The sequence below is a fragment of the Abrus precatorius genome, unplaced genomic scaffold (genome assembly GCF_003935025.1).
Source record: "Abrus precatorius isolate BTA unplaced genomic scaffold, Abrus_2018 Scaffold8, whole genome shotgun sequence".
NCBI lineage: Eukaryota > Viridiplantae > Streptophyta > Magnoliopsida > Fabales > Fabaceae > Abrus > Abrus precatorius.
In genome coordinates this window covers 37018304-37034875 of record NW_020874428.1, presented here as the reverse complement: position 1 = coordinate 37034875, position 16572 = coordinate 37018304, and the positions used below count along the sequence as shown (strand labels likewise).

The window sequence follows — 16572 nt, the reverse complement described above, 5'->3', positions numbered from 1 at the left end:
TACTTTAATAAACGTTTATTTAGCAATTTTGCTATTTGGAATCTTATACTTAATTATGCATAATTTTAGGTAATAATATAATCAATTCGTGGTAATAAAAATCCTTTTTGGGCAGTTTATTAATTTCTTCCGATATCTTTTGTTTTTCATTCCTGATTTGAGATAGTGTTGCATTTAATTGCTTGTCAATGGTTTCTGTACTTGACCCAAAAAAATGGTTTCCCTAGAATGTCCAACGATTGATGGGAACAGTAATACAGTATATTTTTCTTGAGAAAATTAGAAGGCAATTTTGTGGTAGAAAATTAATATCATTTGTTTGATTCCTTATAGAAAGTTGTAATTCTATTGTCTTCGCTTGCAATTTAATCCGAACATATATATATATTCATCCAATATTAATCTGACTTTTAAAAACAAACGGCTTTAAGCTTCTCTGATTCTAAAGGTGGGGACAAGTTTGGAATATATAGGTACCATCCTGGTTATAGAGAAATAAAAAAATAATAAAAAATTGAATGTGTATTCATGATATTACAGAGAAATTAAAACATATGTGAAGTAACCAAAGCACAGTAAAAAATTTAAAAAAAGTTCCACGGTGAAAATTTAGCAAAGAGTGTTAGAAATATATTCTTAATTATTAAATAGAATTTATTAAAAACTATATTAAATATATTTAATTAATGTATTAAGAATATATTCCTAGCATTTATGTGCATACTACACAGTAAGTAGAAGCAGCGCACTTAAAATTAAATCCAAAAAAACAAATATTTAAAGGGATGAGTTGGCGAGGGAATAAGCACGCGCTATATAACGGTAAGAATGCGGGAATTTGGCTGCAGAATCGGAAGATAGATTACGAACAATAGCAAGGTTGCGTGTCCCTGGCACGCAATCTCAAAGAAAAAGAAAAATAAAAAATGGTGAATCCTGCTCCTGCGAGCTTCTGTACCCAAGCAAATGCTCTTCTTCGGAAGAATCTAATATTCCAGGTTCCATATTATTATGATCGTTTTATTTATCACCGCCTTGTTGAATTGTTACATTACATGACACGCTTTTCTTGGTTGTGAAGAAACGGAACGTGAAAACCAACGTTCGGCTAATACTGTTCCCGTTGCTCCTTTGCGTTTTGCTTGTTATCATTCAACGTTTGATCGACGCGCAATTGGACACATCAGAGTTCAAATGCGGCTGCGTTTGTGCAAACGACAGAACGAAAGGTGCACAGTGCGACGATTCCGAGAAGGTTTGTGGGGTCCAGTATTCCGATTCAACTCAAGCCGCCACGTGTCCCATTCCTAACCCACCGGAATGGCCACCGCTGTTACAACTTCCCGCTCCTCTGAACCGCGCCTTGAGAACCGCTTTTATTCCCTTTTCAGATTTGCCCGATGCGTCGTGCCGGAAAACCGGCTTGTGTCCTCTTACTATGCTCTTCACCGCAGACAATCACTCTTTCGCAGAAAGTATAACTTATAACATGCACGGATCAATTGCTTCACCGTGCTGTTAATGTGAATGTTTTATTATTCATGCTGTGTTTACTCGGTTCTTTTTTTCTTTTTCTTTTTTTTGTTCAGGTGTGTCTGCAAATATGTTCCCGAGTGCATTGAGTATGAATGAGTCTGGTAGTGATATCATGGGTAGTTTGGCGATGAATGTTCTGGTGAGTTTGATGCTTTGCATGCGTGTTTGTTTGTTAGGTTTCGAATTTTATTTATTTTTGTGGATTTTGTTTGTTGGTGCTGTGAAAATGATACGTAGGGATCTGAATCGAGGCCTGGGAGCAACAATTACTTTGAACCTGCCTTTTCTTCGGGTCTTCCCATTTATTATGTACAAAATCAGTGCATGGGGAGTTTTGGACCCTCCTTTTCCTTCCCGGTAGGAGACATGCAGCTAGGTATGGAACGTCCTTGAATTGGCAATGTACTGTGTAAAATGTGATAACAGGCACTTGGGTCAGTAGACATTGCTGGGCATGCTTATGGCTATTTTATTATGGAAGTTTACAATCTTAGTCGTCATTATTGATGGCTGTGCTAGCTTGGGGTATGCTTGCATATGATGTGGACTGTCGGAGAATATTTAGATGCAGACTTGTTACTATGCCTTTTTCAAAACTTTTGTTTCCTCTTTTTCTTAAGGTGGTTGGTAGAGTTCTGTTTGTGACTATTTTATTAATGTGGCTATTTGACTTGAACTTAAATGTTCGTGCAAGTTTTGAAAAGCTAGGGAATCATCAAATGGAGTTTTAAAAAAAAATATGTAAGGTTCAGCTTTAAATCATAAGTGTAACCTTTGTGTTGTTGCATTTGAAATACTTGCATAATGATATTAATTTTATGTTCATTTTTACTCAACAAGTGCACCAAGAAATTATTCGAATGTATTTGCATGGAGTACATTGGTGTTTTATATATAAAATCTTGTTTCTGCCTTAGATATATGACCAGGGCCTGCTTCTGACACAGAGTACTGTTATTAATTGAATTTATTTCCATTGAATCTAGAGGTCAGATGTGCTCAGGGTTTACGTTTATGGCGTAATAGTTCTTCTGAGATCAATAGTGAGCTGTATAAAGGTTATCTAAGAGGTAACACAGAAGGACAAGCCAATGAGATAGTTTCAGGTACTGGATATCATTATGTTTCAATTTAAGAAATGTGTGGGAAGACTAACTTACTTTTTTTATTGTTTTTCCAGCTTTTGATTTTCTAAATTCAAACAGGAATGGATATAATGTTAGCATATGGTACAACTCAACCTACAAGCGAGACACCAGATATGGCCCTATTGCTTTGACGCGAATTCCTCGCTCTGTAAATCTGGTATATATATCTTAATCTTGTTTTATTTGTTGCATCTTCCTTGCTGTTATCCTAACCATGTATCATGTATGCAACATAATGAAACAGAAAGATCAATCTCAGGTTATAAAATAAGAACATGTGACCTGCTAGCCTGTGCTACTATTCTATCAACCTTTTATATTAAAATATTAACTTTAACATCAGAACACATACTTGTTTTATTATTGATGGAATACATTTGGACTACTCAACTACATACTTTCTAAAGAAAAAACTTGCTTAGCCATTACCATTTTTAAATGAATAATTTGAATGGAAGAAGTAAGTGGAACTATGTTCATAATGCACATCAGTATTCAATTATAGTATTGAAAATTTGAAAATTAATTGCATCAGTAAATTTTACTAAGCTAATATAATGATAGTAATATCCATCAATATTCATTTCCCACTTTTTTAATTTTAATAGTATTTGGGTCTTATATTTATCAGCACCTGGCAGATTGTTGCTGGGGACTGACATTATCTACCTGCATGCAGCTATCAAATGCGTACCTGCAGTTTCTGCTTGGACCTGGAACCAAAATGCTATTTGAGTTTGTAAAGGAAATGCCAAAGCCTGAGACTCGAATTAGGATTGAGATAGCTTCTCTTCTAGGTGCTCTCTTCTTTACATGGGTCATCCTGCAACTTTTTCCTGTAAGTGAAGTCGTATTTAAACCACCAATATATGAGCTACGAATTGTGTTGTGTGTATAAAAGAGAAGTTAACAGCAATGAGAAAATACTGCCATTTATTGCAGAATGGGCTGCTATTTTTAATTTTGATTTTTTAAATAGGAGTCACATTCTTGTTTTGTCCTGTATATTTCAAATTTTTGCAACTGTGTAAACCTTCTTTTTGGATGTTTCTTTCACACGAGCAATACTCTACTCAGGTTTAAAGTCAACAATCATATCTAACATCTAATTTTTCTATGTAAACACAACAGAATATATTTTCAAGTACATTTACCTGGTGTTCAACATGATAAGCTCTATGTGTTTTTATGTAGGTTGTTCTGACATCACTAGTATATGAGAAGCAACAAAAATTAAGAATCATGATGAAAATGCACGGTCTAGGTGATGGGCCATATTGGATGATTTCATATGGTTATTTTCTTGCCATATCAGTGATCTACATGTTGTGTTTCGTAATATTTGGCTCACTCTTAGGTAAGAAATATAACCATTAACTGTTTCCTCTTCTAGGCACTTTCTTTAATGCTGCTGAATTTAATTTCAGGATTAAAATTCTTCACATTGAATGACTACAGCATCCAATTTGTGTTTTATTTCATCTATGTAAACTTACAAATTGCACTGGCATTTCTGGCGGCTTCCATATTTTCAAATGTTAAGACTGCTACAGGTTTGAGGATAACTACTTTTATGTAGTTTATATTAATGGGCATATTTCTATTTTATTTTCTTAGATCTGATTACTGTCTTGTGTTCTTGATAATTGCAGTAACTGCATATATAGGGGTCTTTGGAACTGGGTTATTAGCTGGATTTCTTTTCCAATTCTTTGTTCAAAATACATCATTTCCAAGTAAGTTACCGGTTTGATGATAACTACTTTTTATGTAGTTCATATTAATGGGCATATTACTATTCCAAGTAAGTTAAATGACCGAGGAATGATATCTGTCCTGGGTTATAGTTATGGTTTTCATGTATAGTTTTATGTGCTAGTATTAAAGAAACCATCTTTGTATGGATCCTTTGGGTACAATGGCAAAATTATCTGAATGGCTGCTGGATAACATTGTTGACGTTACTAATATCAATATCATGTTCACATTCTCATTAATAATTTTATTATTCTCTTAAGGGAATAAGTAAATTGAAAAAATGTTGAATGTGACACATAAACTGACACCTAGTTTTCTCTCCACTTTCTCAACCTGTTCTTGTCCCACTAGTCATGGAAAGGAAATTGTTCATGTGATCAGAACCAAATCAATTCAAATTTAGGTGGAAGGCTGTAGTTTATTTATTCTAATGAGACACTTTTGTCATATTGAAAGCAACAATTTATTATTAAATTCTCCTAGGGATAACTTTTGTTGAAGTAGTTTCTGTGTTGGAATTTTAGGGTTTTAGACAAGGACAAAGAAAAGGAGAGAATGTGTTAACATTGTATTATGAGATTGACAGTAAGTAATAATACGCAAACACAGAATTGAATGCACCTCTTTATACTTGGACTAGTACTATAGTCCAAGCTGACTAATGACTAATAACAATTTATGCTCCAAAGCTTAAGTTTGCAAAATTTAAGCTTGTTACAAGTAGCAAACCCATAATTGAAATGGAGGGAATGGGGGGGAGCAGGGAAGAGATTTAAATGGAGGGAATCCTTAAAATAAACAAGTCTAAGTCAAGTTCAATTTAGTCTAGTTAGTGTAGAAATTTCTCTCCTCTAAATCTTCCAATTTTATGGGGGAGTCAAAATTGATTGAGGAAGGATTTTGGCCCCTCCATTTCCCTCTCTTCCCCTCCAAAATTTTGAACCAAACAAGAGATGTTTCTAAAAATCCCTCCCATCCCATCCATTACTCCAACCAAGTGCTATGTAAGGCAACAGGTACTACCCCTGAATCACAAATTCTGTCAACAACAGTGGTCTCTTGTAGATAACTCCTTGCTTCTCATCAGCACACATTACTAGCAAACATCATGGAGTTTTTGACTTTTCTCCTCAGTGACTCGACAGCCAAACTGATCTACAAAACAAAGTCAAATCTAGTACCACCCAGCAACACTCGGTGCTTCACTAGTGTCCAAAGTCTTTACTCTACAAGCCCTTGACAGCAACAGAAGGAAACCTATAACAATAATCTTCACACAAATTCCACAAAATTACTCTCAGAACTTCTAACATGACCAAACTGAGACAGACAAGCAACTAGAACATCATTGCCACTGGCCAAGTGCAACCAAACACCATCAACAGGAACTCCTCAAGTCTCACCTCTCTTGTTGCAGACAACTGTGGCAACACTCCTCAAGTCTGCCCTCTCTTGGTTGCCTTGTCCATCCACTCTTGTCCTAAGATCCTGTTTGTCCAAAAATTAAAGTTCTTTGAATTTATTTGTGATTCTGTGAGCCCTTGTTTATTTAAACCAATAAACAATAATTGGAGCAGAAGGAAGACGTGGAGTAATGAATTGGTTTTGGTTGAAATGAGAAGAGCCAGTCTTTTTTACCTTTATAATAATGAAATGTTTCTCTGAATTGATATATAAGAGTGAACATGTTAGTGATGTAAATAACAAGAAGGGGAGCAAAACTTGGAGTGTACTCTAGAATGAATAAAAAAGACAGTTAAAACTTGAGCGGTTAAGAGGGGTAAATTGAGCCAGTGGGGGAAGCATTTTCTGGTAAAAGTTCAGGATCAAGCCATTGCTCTGGTGTAAAAAGGGAACCCTTAGAGGAGCTAGTCTTGATTTTTTTGTTTCAATGACAGAAAACTTTCTCTCTCCCCCCTTAATCTTTCTTTGTCTCTCAATCTTGCTATGGTCCTATCAGAACAAAATGAGTTGGCATTTGAAGTTGCATTGCTGAATTGGAGGGCAATATACTATATCACTACCAAATTCAGAAATTATTTGATTATCTGTGGATTGAAAATAATGGATTGATATGATCACTTATGCTGTACTTGGATTTCACATTTGTCATATTTATACTAATTATATGTTGATGTGTTGGAAGTTTCTAATCTTCTAGCCTGTTGATTTCCTATGCTATTTCTTCAGGAGGGTGGATCATTGTTATGGAGTTGTATCCTGGGTTTGCTTTATATCGTGGATTATATGAGTTTGCACAATTTTCCTTTAATGGGAGTACTTTGGGGACTAATGGTATGCAGTGGCAGGATCTGAGCAATAGCACCAATGGCATGAAGGAGGTCTTAATCATCATGTTTGCTGAGTGGATTGTATTGCTTTTTGCGGCCTTTTACATTGATCAAGTATTGTTATCAAGAAGCAGAAAAAGTCCTTTTTTCTTCTTGAAACGATTTCAGAAAAAGCCTCCTTCTTTCCAGAAGCTCAGTAGTGAAAAGCAGGGATCGAAAGTTTTATCTCAGATAGAGAAATCTGATATCATCCAAGAGGTGAATTTTACTTAATATTGAATAATGTACTGATATTCTTTGTTAAAGTAAGGTCTATCAGAAGGTGCATTTCACATATTTCCATATTGGAGAAATCTGATATCATTCAAGAGGTGAATTTCACTTAATATTGAATAATGTACTCATATTCTGTGTTCACCTATTGGATTATGAAATTGAGTAAAGTAAGGTCTATCTGAAGGTGCATTTCACATATTGCCATACTGGTTCTATGTAATGGTGCTGCCTTAATGACGAGTAGTATTGGAATGCATAACACTTCAATAACTTTATACAACTAAGTGGAACTTAGGCATGGATTAAGGAACAAATAACTTCCGTTTCAATTACAATCTCTGTCTGTTTACTAAAGTTATATTTATGTTCAGATTATGAGAATTAAGGTATTGAGGGAGTTATATTTATGTTCAGATTATGAGGATTAAGGTATTGAGGGAGGAAAAAGGGAGAATAAAGTTTGAATATTCTAAAATTGATATTGACTTAATATGGCATGATCTGTTAGGTGTTACGATGTGAGTGACATGATACGAAAGACAAAATATTAAGTTCTATTTATATTAATAGAAGACTTCTAATCCTAATTAAATTAAATTTGAAACTAATCCTAGAAAAATCTAAATTAATCCCAGATACAATCAAGATATTGTTGGGTATTTTTCATATAGTCTAATGATTTGTAATGGGGGAAAAATGTAACACGAAGGTTTGTGTTTGACTTAGTTTGTATTTGTCACATAAATTTAAATTATGTAACCTTATATTTTCTCTGAAAGACCTCATGTACGTGTTGCAAGTTTGGTTACACTCAATATCTAACTTAGTTACATGCATAATGTGTTAAATGCTTTCTTCTTTTTCTCTTCAGAAGGAGAAGGTGAAACAACTGCTACTTGAACCAAACATTAATCAGGGTATTGTATGTGATGACCTCAAAAAAGTGTATCCAGGGAGGGATGGAAATCCAGATAAATTTGCAGTGAGAGGGTTGTTCCTTTCCGTGCCTCAAGGGGAATGCTTTGGTATGCTTGGTCCCAATGGGGCTGGGAAGACTTCTTTCATCAGTATGGTCAGTTAAAATTTATTTTTTTCTACCAATATATACATTAGAATTTACTTTCATTCTTCCCCACCTCCTCCCCCCCCCCCCGCAAAAAAAAAAAAAAAGAAAGAAAAGAAAAGGCTGAAGGTTCCTTTGAGTTGTCGGAGTTCACCTAATAGAAAGGAATAACATTGAAAATACATTAAGAAATCTATCCTTTCTGAATGAATCAAAGTGATAATTGGTTTATATACAAGGAGATATAGACCTGTAATGTACTCAATTCACTATGTTATGAAATTCTACAAGAATTCCATGAATCATGTTTCTTTCTGTGAATGGTTTTCTCCTTAATTCATATATCTAATCAGGTTTTGTATGCTTATAGATGATTGGTCTGACAAAGCCAACCTCTGGCGCAGCATTTGTTCAAGGCCTGGACATAAGAACTAATATGGATGGAATATATACTTGCATGGGTGTGTGCCCACAGCATGAGTAAGCTGGAAATTCTCCAATTTTTATGTTCTCTTTTTCTGAAATAAAACTTGTAACAACTGAAAAATGTTTTCCAAATATTTCTCACTTTTTATATTGTAGCTTGCTGTGGGAAAGTTTGACAGGTAGAGAGCACCTACTTTTTTATGGCAGACTAAAAAATCTTAAAGATTCAGCCCTGACACAAGTAAGTTGTTAGAATATCAAGATTATTATCATCGTGTAAGTAGTCTTACCATGTTAGGACTTAGAAGTGTTAAGTGGTACTACCCTTTTATTTCCCAAAATATTTAGTATAGTTTTAGGTTAGTCGGAGGTCAGTCCTTGTGCTTATTTGTTTCTGAGGTATTTAAAAATTTGGTATTAGTACTTTATAATCATGGTATGACATAATAAGATAACAAAAGTGTGTGGAACATCATTCTAGGGGGACTATGAGTTTGTCGATATCTTCAGAGCTGTTCTAGTTATTGAATGAAGTTTTATTTGAGGATCTAATCTTCTTTTATAATAACCGATTGAGGGACTAAATTTTTATCATCACGAAATAAGAATCTCAACTTTATTTTAAAAATGTTGAAAAGACAAAAACATATAACTTGATAAATGAAAATAGTTTATAACATGAGCAGAACACGACATATATGACTTAACTTTTTATTTTTTATTTTTTATATTTAATGTATGATCCAAATACTTTTTCTATTAAGTTGAGGTCCTTAGTTGGTTATCAGCTTGAAGTCTTAATGAATTATACACTAGAGTTAAGGTGCTTCCACAGCACATTCTCAACTATCATTTATTGCTTATTTTCTGTTTAAAGCTGGATCTATAGAGGATGATTGCAGTGTATAATGTTGATAAAATTTAAATAACTTTCTACTTAGCTATTATTTGGCAGGGAATACTTGAGTAATATTTAGCTACCAACAAATCTATTGCTGCAGGCAGTAGAAGAATCTTTGAAGAGTTTAAACCTTTTTCATGGAGGAGTTGCTGATAAACAAGCTGGAAAATACAGTGGAGGGATGAAGAGGAGGCTTAGTGTTGCAATTTCATTGATTGGGGATCCCAGAGTAGGTTTTTTGTTTTCAATCCAATCCCATCATTTCTTTAAAGAAGATTCAAGTTAGGTTTCCTTACTCTCTAAGCACAACAAATTGTTAAGGTTGTTTACATGGATGAACCTAGTACCGGGTTAGACCCTGCCTCAAGAAAAAGCTTATGGACTGTTATCAAGCGTGCAAAACAGAGCCGGGCAATCATTCTCACAAGTATTCTCTCACTCTTTTATGGATTTTGATTTCAAAGAACATTATTGCTTCTTGTCTATGCTTATCTGTTTTTGTCTCACAACAACGCAAATGTTTTGCTCTCTTTCTCTCGTCTCCACATATATATTGATATATCTTGGTTTTATGCTCTCAGCACATTCCATGGAAGAAGCAGAGGCCTTATGTGATCGATTAGGAATATTTGTAAATGGTAGCTTGCAGTGCGTAGGAAATCCAAAGGAGGTAAACTTGCTTAAGTGATTTGCTGTATCAAAATCTATTGCAAAATAAATCTGTTAAACGGGTTTGGATAGCTTGTGACCTTGAGCATGACAACTGAATTAGGGTATAGTTTGGATAAATTTCTCAATAAATACTTATAGTAAAAATATAATTAGGTAAAATACATCAAACATTTCCTATAAGTTAAAAATCAAGTTATGAAGTTGAACCTTCTTAGAAGTTTTTCATCCAACTTCTCTTTATTTTCTTTTTTTATAAGTATTTATTAAGAAGTTTATCTGAAATAAGTCTAGTTATGTTACGTGCAATTTATGGGCATAGATTACAAAAAACATTTCACTTTATTTGTCATTACATGGTTCACGGATGCAGCTTTGAATGCAACTCCAAAATTCTTTGCTGATCATACTATTTCTCTGTTTGTTCATTTAATGTGAAGTTCCAAAAATGCCCATGTAGACTTTGAGTTTTTTGTTGAGACTTGCTACGTATGTTGGTTTCTCATAGCTGAAAGCAAGATATGGAGGAACTTACGTGTTCACAATGACATCATCTTCGGATCATGAAAGAGATGTGGAGAGCCTGGTGCAGCAACTCACCCCAAATGCCAACAAGATATATCATCTCTCTGGGACCCAGAAGTTTGAGCTGCCAAAAGAGGATGTTAGAATAGCCAATGTATTCCAAGCTGTTGACGCTGCAAAGAGAAAATTCACTATTTTTGCATGGGGTTTAGTTGACACCACATTGGAAGATGTCTTCATTAAGGTAGCACGCGAGGCTCGGGCTTTTGACTCCTTGTCATAAACTCATAATTAGCATACACAAGAAGGTGTATAAAAACTGCTAGTGTATGCGGGTTTATTATAATCTGGTCCGGGTAGTAGCTAGTGGCCACTTATGCAGAGTGGTCTATGAATATTGTATTTATCCATTAATCCTAGCTCTTCCTTATTGCGAGATTGGTCTTTACAAATGCAAGCGTTTGAGTGATTTTTCTACTGAAGAATGGAGCTGTCAAAAATTTCAATTAGCTCGGTTGTAACAAGTTCCATAAATCAAAAGTTCTATGGGTCAAAAAATTCACTTGAATCAGGGTTAGAGTCACGGCTTTAAGGGCTAAAAAATTTCAACAATATTTTTAACTTAAATTTAATTTTATAATCAATTATTAATTATTAGTGCAATAATAACAAAATAGAACATAAAATGACTTATTTAAACCATTTATAAAATTTAAGGATAAAAATAATTAAATCAAATTAGAGGATGACATTGAAATTTTTTTAAAAGTAGAGGATGAAAACATAAATTTTGCTTAATTAATATGTTATTTATTAAATATTATTTACTAAATAAGTATTAATTATTAAAAAATTATAAAAAATATGATAAATTTTTTTAATTATGTATAAATTTTATATTCATTTATTAATAAAAATTAAATAAGTAAAAAATTATAAAAATAAAACTAATACATAATCGATCATGATATACGAAAAAAAAAACTTTCAAAATTTAATATACAAGTATCTTATTATTTAGTTAATTTTACTATAGAACATTGATAGGAGAATGTGAAAAGGTTATAAAATTAATTTATAATCGACATGGTTTCTTAATTTATATAAAAAATTACAAATCATAAGAATTTGTTAAAAAAAGCATTGAATTAAGGTGAATATCATGCGCGCCTTAATATATAAAGACAGCAGGAGCAGGGCGCAGGGCGTGGTACAAGAGTATGCAATTAACTTGGGAGAGAGAAGCGAACACAAACAGTCCCAAAAATATTTTTAATTATGCATTTGAAAAATTATTTTTTAATTAATATCCTTTATAATTGAGAATTGTAAAATAATAGATATTTTTGTCTAAAAGAATAAATACCATAAAATAATGATTATATAATTTTGTAAAAGTTAAATTTAATTTAATTTTATAATATAATTATATTTGATATTATTTTTATGATAAAATTTTAATATATTGAATAAATATATTTTTATTTTAAAAAATATTTTTTATATTTTAAATATAATTTTTAATTCATTTAAATAAAATAATACAATAGTTATTATTTACTTTATAAAATAAGTGAGCTAGCCCACTTCTAACCTTGATCCTAACTCACTATTTTCTTTATTTTAGAGTTTAGGGCCAATATAAACCCACTAATTATAGGATTTTAAAAAACATAAAATTATATATAGGACTAATAGGGAAGGGCTCAAGGCTTTAACCCATTTTGACAGCTCTACTGAGAAGAATTGTTTTTGTAATGACATCAAGCCTCAACATAAATGAAAAAAAGATTCTCACTATAAATTGTGTGTGCTATACTAAACACAGGTTAATCGATTCATTTAATGTATTGTTAACCTAAGACTTCATATCTTAAGAGCGCTCTTTTAAATTGAAAATAAAATGTCTTCTTTAAACAACAAAACATATTGAAATGTTAAGTAAAATTAGGGAAAAGAAAACTTCATTACTTTTTTGGTAAAAATATGTTTTTACTTTGTATATGTAACATTTTTTATTTGCAAAAAAAAAAAATAAAGGAATGAGTAACTGCATATTATTTTAAACTTTTTTTTCTAATTAGGCTACGATAAGGATAAGGCAAATTTTAGTTATTATTTTTAATTATTTTTTTAAAGTTAAAATATAGATTTTATTTCTATAGTTAAGACTTATTTATAAATTAGTCTTTATATTTAAAGTATTTACATTTTAGTTATTATATAAGTATTTTATTATAATTTTTAAATATTTATACTAATTTTTAAATAATTATCAACTATAAATATCAAGTATGCATTTCAAGGGCTTTAAATTGATAATTTAATAATTCTTCCTTTCTATACTCATTTTGGCAAAATATATTAAAAATAAATCATTCAAGTAGGATCCTGCAGAATCAACTCTATATATCTCTATGCAAGTATGCGCTAAATTGAAAAATGTATTATTATATGTAATCTTTCTTATCCAAACCATATATGAATTGAAGGACCGCAAAACCTATATGTAATTTAACCATTTTTACCTCTTTAGTCCTCCTGAATGAATATCCCTTCCCAGTCAAAAAATAAATACTGTTATTTTAAATGGAAAAATATACTATGATGACTAAAATAAAAGGCATAAAATCGTGAATTTAATTTTATACATGGTTAGTGTAAACATTTTTATATTATTAATTAATTAAAATTTATAATAGGTCCGACTTTTAAATTAATTATTATAAAAGTTATTTTTTTATTAACATAACCCACGTAGATAGTTTTTTCCGGACCTGAAAAATCGTGCCGGTTTCTCGTGAAACAAACTATTATCCACGACGACGATAATCTTTCGCACGAGACAACATTATCCAACTAACTCGACAAATTTTAAAGTTGTTTGATATCTTTAACGGTGTGTTTGGACTTTGGAGGAAAGGGGGAGAGAGAAAAAAATGGAAGAAAGGAGAGAAAAGGAAACTTTCAAGAGTTCCACGCACAATCTCCCAAAATGAAAGTGGAAGTGAGAGGAGAATGAGGAAAGTTGGATTTTTTTAATTTATTAAAATTATTAATATAATATAAAATATCATAACTATAATAAAATTAAATTTTATAAATAAATTTTAATTTTTAAACTTAATTAATTTTTTGCTTTTGTTATTTATCAAAAATTTGTCGGACTTTTTTTTTCCGTTTTATTCACTTCTATTTTGAAGTAAGTACCTTAAAATTTGAGGAAAATATCCTCTTTCAATTTATTAAAATTTTTTATTTGTTAACATCTTTTAATTATTATTATTATTAACTAGTTCTTTAATTTAAAAATTAATATTATATCTCAACTTTTTAAAAATCTCTAATTAGTTTTTTCATTCTAAATTTTATATTTAATTTAATCTGAATACTTTGTTTGCCCATTTCCCATCTCTATATATCCATGGTTTGGCGGTCAATATATTATTCGGGAAGAACTAGAGAATTATTTACTTTCAACAATGTCAAAGGTATTATTGTTGCTTTGTTTTCTAGCGGAGCTTCTGCTCCTTGCTCAGGCACATGAACATCACAAGATTGGATTTTATGAACTCAAGAGAGGAAATTTCATGCTGAATTTCACAAACTATGGTGCTACAATTATCTCTGTTATAACCCCTGACAAACACGGTTTGTTTTATCTTCTTCCTATTCTTAATTATCTCTCTCTCATGCTCACACAATCACATACCTTTTTTGTTGTGACTTTCTTCACAGGGAATTTAGCTGATATTGTTCTTGGCTACGATTCCATTCATTCTTACGAGGTATGATCCATTAATTCAGCTTCAATTAGCTAATTGAAACAGAGAAACTAATATAAAAATAAAATAAAGGCTTCTTTATGATTCTGTCCCTTGCACTTTGCTTTTGGTTCTATATTATGATTTAGTTAATTTGTATATAGCACTTGATCAATCGAATAGTATTAACCCATTAAATTTCTCATTGATCAAATTTTGATAAAAAAAAAAGGTCTTGTTCTTTTGATCACCTCGTTTTAAATAAGTAGCATTTATGATTTGTCACTCTACTGAAGTGTTGCCATGTAAACACGTTACAGCATTACCTACATTTTGTGTTACACTCGCATTAAAAAAATTCGGCTAGGTTTATGTCAAACGAAAGTGAATAGCTTAAAATAAAAATAAAAAAGAAATGTTATTGTTTACTATGAATATCAACATTTATGAAAGTGGGTGTAATACACCAATAATTACTGAAACTTAAGGCCTTGAAATTTGTTGTAGAATGATACATGCTACTTCGGTGCCCTTATTGGACGTGTGGCAAATAGGATTGGAGGAGCTAAGTTCACTTTGGATGGCAAAACCTACAAATTGTCCGCAAATGATCACGGGAACACACTCCATGGTATATTGATATATTAGTGCATTGTAGTCTTTCACTTCATCCAGTGTTGCATTATGTTCATTTTCTGATTAATTTTTGACCGATTCATGTTAACTGTTGAACAACTTGCACATATGAAATATCAGGTGGTATCAGAGGCTTCAGTGATGTTGTTTGGTCAGTGAAATCCCACAAAGAGGACAGTCATATAACATTTACCTACAACAGTTTTGAAAACGAAGAAGGTACTTTAACTACTGGTTCGAAGTTTGACTATTATGTATTTCTGTGTGTGATTAATATATCTCAAGCTGGTATCAGATAATACTTTTGAAACTCGTAATTTTTAAAAAGTAATTAATAGAAAATTATAATTTATTTTGGTTTAATTAATTATATATTTTACATAATATTTGTTGAGTTGCTATAATTTATTTTGAAATTACATTAAAAATGTCTTTTTATTTTAATTTATTTAAAAAATCTTATATGTATTACATAATATTTAAATCCACAGTTTTATCTAAATATCACTCTAACAATAATTGACTCTAGTTTAAGTTCGAAAATTTGGTTCCATCAAAATATCTCGTAGCATATATATTATTGAATAGGTTATTCTTAGAACATAATCGTACAACTTCAATTTTTTTCTTTATTTTTCTACAACATTAATACTTATCTCTTCTCGTATTTTGTGTTCCTATCTCTCGCTTAATTGTATAAAACATTATATGAAAATGTTATGTAGGAAACAGGATAGAATGTTCCAGTATTATTTATCATCCTCTGCTGCACTCTAACTCTTGTGCAAACTTTCCAAAATATTTCCAGGATTTCCTGGGAAACTTAAGGTTTCTGTGACTTACATGTTCATTGGAACAAACAAATTGGGTGTGAAAATGATTGCCAAGCCGGTAGACAAAGCCACACCAGTGAATCTAGCTCAACATTCATACTGGAACCTTAGGGGCCACAACAGTGGTGACATTCTTTCTCACATTGTTCAGATATTTGGCTCACACATCACACCAGTGGACAAGGAACTCATTCCCACTGGCCAAATCCAACCTGTGAAGGGCACCCCATATGATTTTCTTGAACCAAAAGAAGTTGGAAGCCAGATTCATGAGCTTCCTGGTCTATATGACATGAACTATGTGCTTGACAAAAGAAGCAAAGAGCACTTAAGTAAGGTCGTTGTGGTGAGAGATCCTGTCTCTGGGAGAAATTTGGAGCTGTGGTCAAACCAAGTTGGTCTACAGTTCTATACTAGTGTCATGTTGAAAGATATCAAAGGCAAGGATGGAGCCATATACCACAAGCATGCAGGCATTGTCATGGAGACACAGGGTTTCCCAGATTCTGTGAACCACCCCAACTTTCCATCACAGGTTGTGAATCCTGGGGAGATTTACAAGCACTATATGCTTTACAGATTCACAGCTAGCTAAATGGATTTCAGAATTTACAAATTAGGCTGCAGTGCAATATGTTCTTTCTTTTTTCCTTTCAGTTTGCCTTCATTTATTTATGTTGCTATGAATTTTCAAGTAATGCTTCCTGCTCTATAGTTCAAATTTAATTCGCTTCAAGTCTATAATA

At 32.2% G+C, this 16572-nt stretch overlaps 2 protein-coding genes across 2 annotated transcripts; both read left to right on the top strand.

The window, feature by feature from the left end:
• Nucleotides 1–869: 869 nt before the first annotated feature.
• On the top strand, nt 870–10897 carry LOC113846284 (ABC transporter A family member 7-like). Its single transcript, XM_027474366.1, has 18 exons — nt 870–998; nt 1082–1475; nt 1590–1675; nt 1774–1912; nt 2523–2642; nt 2717–2841; nt 3364–3522; nt 3879–4041; nt 4112–4237; nt 4337–4420; nt 6633–6991; nt 7881–8081; nt 8443–8552; nt 8655–8739; nt 9500–9628; nt 9721–9826; nt 9981–10069; nt 10577–10897. The coding sequence occupies exons 1-18, from the start codon at nt 927–929 to the stop codon at nt 10874–10876; spliced, it is 2847 nt and encodes a 948-aa protein (XP_027330167.1). The 5' UTR covers nt 870–926; the 3' UTR covers nt 10877–10897.
• Nucleotides 10898–14075: 3178 nt separating this feature from the next.
• On the top strand, nt 14076–16421 carry LOC113848302 (aldose 1-epimerase-like). Its single transcript, XM_027477761.1, has 5 exons — nt 14076–14244; nt 14332–14381; nt 14865–14988; nt 15114–15212; nt 15802–16421. The coding sequence occupies exons 1-5, from the start codon at nt 14076–14078 to the stop codon at nt 16419–16421; spliced, it is 1062 nt and encodes a 353-aa protein (XP_027333562.1).
• Nucleotides 16422–16572: the final 151 nt, after the last annotated feature.

Coding starts and splice junctions, on each gene's coding strand:
- LOC113846284 (XM_027474366.1), top strand. CDS start 927: ATGGTGAATCCTGCTCCTGCGAGCTTCTGTACCCAAGCAAATGCTCTT. Junction 4,421..6,632: donor TCAAAATACATCATTTCCAA/GTAAGTTACCGG, acceptor CTATTTCTTCAG/GAGGGTGGATCATTGTTATG. Junction 8,740..9,499: donor AAGATTCAGCCCTGACACAA/GTAAGTTGTTAG, acceptor CTATTGCTGCAG/GCAGTAGAAGAATCTTTGAA.
- LOC113848302 (XM_027477761.1), top strand. CDS start 14,076: ATGTCAAAGGTATTATTGTTGCTTTGTTTTCTAGCGGAGCTTCTGCTC. Junction 14,382..14,864: donor ATTCCATTCATTCTTACGAG/GTATGATCCATT, acceptor AATTTGTTGTAG/AATGATACATGCTACTTCGG. Junction 14,989..15,113: donor TCACGGGAACACACTCCATG/GTATATTGATAT, acceptor ATGAAATATCAG/GTGGTATCAGAGGCTTCAGT.